The 6,051-nt window shown below is 36.4% G+C and overlaps 1 protein-coding gene across 2 annotated transcripts in view; it reads left to right on the top strand.

Annotated features, from left to right (window-relative positions):
- The window catches only part of LURAP1L (leucine rich adaptor protein 1 like), a 39,604-nt gene extending 34,557 nt beyond the window's left edge, over positions 1 to 5,047 (top strand). For both annotated transcript variants that reach the window (XM_015594430.2, XM_025051456.1), the window contains one exon: positions 4,305 to 5,047. In XM_015594430.2, coding sequence (XP_015449916.1) covers positions 4,305 to 4,679 — 375 coding nt within the window. In that variant the 3' untranslated portion in view covers positions 4,680 to 5,047. The remainder of the gene's footprint in view (positions 1 to 4,304) is intronic.
- Positions 5,048 to 6,051: the final 1,004 nt, after the last annotated feature.

Genomic DNA, 6,051 nt, shown 5'->3' with positions numbered 1-6,051 from the left:
ATTAAATCTTCATTATTGGGTAGAAATTAGTCTTGGTTCACAGACTGCTTTACTACCTCTACTAAGTCCAGTGGCTCACTGCAGCTCGGAATATAATTCCACAATTTTTTTTTTTCAGGTATATGGAAGCTGAGGTCTTAAGTGCTAAGCCACCTTGCCCAAAGGTCACAGAGGTATACAGTGGCAGGCCAGAAGCCCATACCATGTTCCTCATATAATACCACAAAATAAGTTAACTTGTTTGGCAACTCCTTTATTAACTGAAAATTTGACCACATTCTCTCTTTCTTGGATTCTACTGAGCCAATTCAAAATCTTTGTATTCTTTCAGTAATAAAATGATACTCTGAAAGAAAACATAGATCTAGAAAAGTTTATTATTAATAGTATTTGCTCTTTCAAGATCCCTCATTTCAAGTTCTACAATAGGCCTAATTCACCACTTGTTCAAAAATGACATGAAATTTCAGAATTCATTCAGTTTTCAGTACAAAGACCTGTTATGTTACAATTGTGAAACATGAGAGACAAGTATGAAGATGAACCACAGTGAATTACCAGGAAGGGCTAGAGTAAAGAGGCTGAAGAAAAGAGGAAAGGACACCCACATCCCTTTACCAATAGTAGAACAGGTCTTTTTGTTTTTGAGTTTTTTTTGTAAATGTCCTATTTGTTGATTTGTTCCCTTTGTTTAACTCATTTCACCAAGTGTTTACAGAACACCTATGTGTGCTAGTACCTATAATCGCCTCCTCCGAACAAACAGAATAACGTTTGGAGAGTGATTCACACCTTCAAGTCCACTTCCTTCCTATCTCTTATTTTGTATTTTTAAGCTCAGAATAACTTTGTACCAGTTTCTCAGTGTCTGAGTCTTGTGAATGAATAGGAATGGGATTGCATGCCGGCAATACTTTAATACAAAAATGCTCTTTCCAGAAGCTGCCTCTTTCCTTCCTCTCAAGTCACATATCACTGGCCCACAGCAAACCCCAAGGGAGGGGTGTTCCTGACAGATGGTCCAATCTGAAGCAATCATTTGGCCCTTGAATAAATATTAATTGAGCACCTATTATGTGCCAAGTACTATGGTAGGTCTTGGGCACAGAGTGGCAAACAAGACAGACCAATTCCTGTCTTAACAAATGATAAGCAGAACGATTTCAACTAGTCATAAATATTATAAAGAGCAAAAGAAACCAGAAATGCGGTACGGGTATTGGATAGAATGGCTAATTAGAAAGGGGCTCTTCAAGAAGGAGACACTTAAACTCAAACCATAATGAGGACCTCCCAACTCTCAATATCCTCAGAGTGAAGTCACAGGACCTTATAAGACCTCAAGTGAAAATATCTCAGTTTCCTGTCAATGGAGCAAGTCTACTCTCTTCTTAATCCATGGCCAGACTTCATAAGGACAAGAATAATTGTGAAGATAGGTGGGGCAGCTACTAGAGACAGAAGTGACACTGTGATTTAGTTCTGTGTGCGGTGGATTGCTCATACTTTCAGGGTTCATCAGTAGTAGCATAACCACACCTTAATTCGAAGAGAAAGCAGTAAGTGTGAAGCAAGCAGCCTGGAGCTCCAGGTAATGGACAAGCAGCCGTGTGAACCAGCTGGCCCAGCGCTCCCACAGTGGGAAGCTGTTTACTCTCTCACTGGGAGGACAGAGAGTTAGATTCAGTAAACCTGTAATCATTATTGGCCGGATCAACACGTTCTAGCTGACTTGCTTTCGTCATTTTTTTCCCTAAAAGAGTTCAATGGACTGTGAATATTTGCTTTCAGAAAAGATTTTTTTTAATCTAAATAAATCGTGTCGTGATTAAAGGAAGCTTTTGTTACTTCAGAGTCTATACCCCTCTTATTCATATTGCTCAATAAAATTTTAAAAATTTCTATTTGATGCAGCCACTGTATAGTTCAGACAAAAATTACTGAAAAATTATCCTAAGTATGTTTTAACCCCTGAATAACACAGTTGCTGGGAATGTGTATTATTTTTGTCTTAAGAACTTAAATTTCATAGATCCTAAAATTATGGCTATTTCTAAAAAAAAAAGAAAAAAAAATTAATGCTTAGAGCAGACAAAGAGATGGAAGAAATGTAAGACATGCCTTCTTTCTTAAAGGAACTTAAAGCTTAGTTTAAGAAACAGCAAAAACACACAATAAAGGTAGCAATATAAGACAGTATAATATAAGACAGTACTGTGAGATACAAAACTAAAAGAACTGCAGAGGAGGCTGGAATCAGCAAGTAGTGCTTGCTGGAAGAAGCAGGACTTCAAGAATGGAGCGGATTTAGAGAAGAAGAGAGTAAAGTATTTCAAGTGAGGGGAATAATAGGGAACATACCCAGAACTGGGCATGGGCCGGAACATTTCCATGGGACAGGGTGGGGATGTGAACAAATGCAGCTATTGTTCATTTGGGGAGCCCTTGAGAAACGGTCACATAAATTTATATTGCACCAGGCCTACAATGGGCACAGTGAGTTTTATCAGCTACAGATGCCTAACTGAAGAATTCTGTAAGACTTTGCCTCATATTGATTTTCTAGGCTTGTCAGTGGACCTAGGCAAATTGTTGCCAGTTTGTAAATATTTATTGTATTACGTGTAACTTGAAAAGTATCTTGATAGTTCATGGGATGTGTGGGTGAATTTGAACATAAAGACTGCCAGAAAACCTCCTTCTCCAACACAACATTATTGCAAGTTCACTGAGACAACACCACAAATAGAAAAACATCTCAAGACTTATTAAGTTCACATCCTTCTGTTTGTGAACATTTTATAGAGAAATGATTTTCACTGGTTACTTTCTACAGGATTTATTTTTGGTGCTTTTCTCAGAGAAGATAAGAAAATTACTCGTTACTTTATTTAATATCCTAGCAAAATTAAGGGTTTTTAAATTGTAGTTCATGCTTCTTATATTTATACATATATATTTTAACCTGTAATCTTACATCTTTGAAATCATTGGTAGAAATTCCAACTCTCCTAATGTTTGTTTGTCACACTCAATCCAAAGTTCACCTTCAGTTATGGATTAACTCCTAACCAGGAAACATTTTTACAATATGAATGCATACATTTGAAGACAATAGGCTCCTTTCTCTCTTATGGCTTGAGTCACTCATGACTGAGTGCCTTTGATGATTCTAGAAAACTACAAATCTGAATTAACCCTGGATCTTAAAGATAGAATTAGAACCCAGCCTCTAAAAGACCCCAACTGAAAAACAAGAATCCATTTGAAACTATAATAAATGTAACTCGGATCTCTAGTGGCCATGTCCTGCCTCCTAGTCCAGGCACTGGAGTCTATAGGAGCCACATCTCTTTGACTCCAAGAACAAAGGCAATCAAGAGAGTTATTGCAGCAGATGTTCCCACTGAACTGTAAGGCCTACAAAGAAAGTCTGCTCTGCGGCTCTGAAGATTTCTTTGAAGGAACTTAGAACTTTCAGAAGAACTATACACTTAGAAGGCACTTAGGGGAGTTTTAGACCATCTCAGAGCCTCATATTCCAATTTTGATAGGGGTTGGCCCTGAAATATCTGAAGCAAATAATCAGATCTACATAAAACATCTAGATACTTCATCTTGTACAGTGGATCAGCCTAGTGTATTGGTTCCCTTTTGGATTCAGGGAATTTTAAAACAATTTGGGCATTATTCAGTACTATATATATGTCAATATAGTTATATATGGACCTTTCTGTACTCTTTTCTCTTTTTCTTCATCTGTAAAATGGGGAGAATAATAATAATAATACCTATGGTGCAGGGTTGCTACTATAACGAATGTTGGGCTTTTATAATGATGCCTGGCACATTATCACTCAAAAAATAGGAGCTGCTGCAATGATGATATGACGACTCCTTAATTTCTATACGTTCCTCTTCTCCCCACCTCTCAACATATGTACACGTATTCCCAAGTAAACACAGATAAACTATTAGTCTGGCCAGAGAGAGAATAAGTTTCTTAGCAGATAATATGACATTCAATATGATATTTCCAGTCATCTTGGTTAGGGTCAGGGATGGAGTGGGAGTTTTATTATCCTTTTGGGAATCTGATGCGTCTGGCAGGAAGTGAGTTCTTTGATTATGACTCCTAACACTGGTCAGCAGTTTTCAAAAACATCCTGAGATCAAGTGAATTTATATTTTAATTCTGTGAATTTAAAATTATGGACTGAAGGAGACAGAATCCAAATGAATTTTGGGTCTTTCATGAATGCAGAATAATTGTCATGTCTTTCCTTTCTCTCCCTTCTCCATAGGTTAATCTCAGAGCCACAGATGTCAGGCTCATGCGCCAGTTGCTTGTTATCAATGAGAGCATTGAGTCCATCAAGTGGATGATTGAAGAGAAAGCCACTATTACTAGCCGAGGCAGCAGTCTCAGTGGCAGCCTGTGCAGTTTATTGGAGAGTCAGAGTACCTCTTTACGTGGCAGCTACAGTAGCCTACATGATGACAGTGATGGGCTGGATGGTATCTCTGTGGGGAGCTATCTGGACACGTTGGCAGATGATGTCTCAGGCCATCAAACCCCGTCAGACTTGGAACAATTCGGTGACAGCGCCATAATAGAAGACTCCCAGGCACTGCACAAGCATCCCAAATTGGATTCTGAATACTACTGCTTTGGCTAATGAACTAGGCTTTTGCATGGGATTGGTGTGCAATTAACTTGTATTTATCTTTCTTCTCTGCTGTTACATATTTGGTGTGATTTTTTTTATATAACAGCCTTTTAAAAAGAAGCTTATTTTGAAACTGCTTGATGATATTTCTGTTGCTCCTAATATTTCTTATCTAGACTGATTTACCTTTCTCTCTTACATCTCTAATTTTATTTATTACAATGATTTTTCTCCCTTCCTTTATAGTGGCGCAAATAAAGTAGGGAGAAAGAATAAGCAATAATCACGTTTTTGCTTTTGTTTTCAGAGCAAGGGTCAGGGATTGCTAGAAAAACTTTGCTAAATTTTACAATAAACCAAAGTCTGATAACAGTTAATATTGTTGTTTGTATTATTAAATGATTCAGAGTTTCATTCTCCAGAAGACATTGAGGTTTATTACTGTTTGTGTATTAGGATGACCAAAATGCTTGGGATGAAGTCAGGCATTATTTCTAGGCCACAACTTCCTAGTGTAAAATAACAATGCTGTTACACACTTTTCATGACAATCATTTGGAAGCCCCAACTATATGCAATCTGTTCAGTTCAAATATGTGTTATTACTGCAGATCCGCATTTTGTTATCAGTAATTCTAACTCAAATTGTAGACTAAATTGTATGATAATCTATATAATTCTCCCAAATTTCAAAGAAAAAATTGAGATCAGGTACAAAGGTGATTAGAGATTAAGGTGTCCTAAATTTAACTGTAATTTGAAATTTTGTTGACATTCACTTTTAAGTGTTTTACATCTAATAGGATATATAAAAACATAGATACATACATATAGATGGATTGATAGACAGTGTGGGAAGCAGAATCACTATTCATTTATGAAATCTAATATGATAACCTTTTATCTGGGATGGATAAATAATCTCTTAATTTTCTGAAATGACATATGAAAATGTAACTCATATAGTGAATACTTAATTTTGATGTGATACTATTAATCCTCCACATTTCTTTCACCTTGATGATTCCTAGTGAATGAATCTATTAAGATTTCAAACTTTTTTTGTAATACACATTTCTGCACTTAACATTTTACAATGAGTCAAAAAGTCTTCCTATTTATAACTGAAAATGTCCATATCTCAGACATAGTTTCCCACAAGCTTCCTTTGTTGTATACCTATTACACAGTTATCAAATGTATTATTTGTTGCAATGATATGTATTATTCTATTTTTCAATTAATATCTACAGGGTCTATATTTAACACTAGTCCTTTTTCATAAATTGCTTGATATAATGCTTATTGCAACAATTTCAGGATGTAGGGGGTTGTCTCCCTTCTACGTTTGAGGACATTGAGGCACATATAAGGTAGGTAA

This window comes from Pteropus alecto, unplaced genomic scaffold, assembly GCF_000325575.1.
Source record: "Pteropus alecto unplaced genomic scaffold, ASM32557v1 scaffold95, whole genome shotgun sequence".
NCBI classification, from domain to species: domain Eukaryota; kingdom Metazoa; phylum Chordata; class Mammalia; order Chiroptera; family Pteropodidae; genus Pteropus; species Pteropus alecto.
The sequence above is the reverse complement of the archived record's forward strand: the minus strand, read 5'-3'. Positions and strand labels throughout refer to the sequence as shown.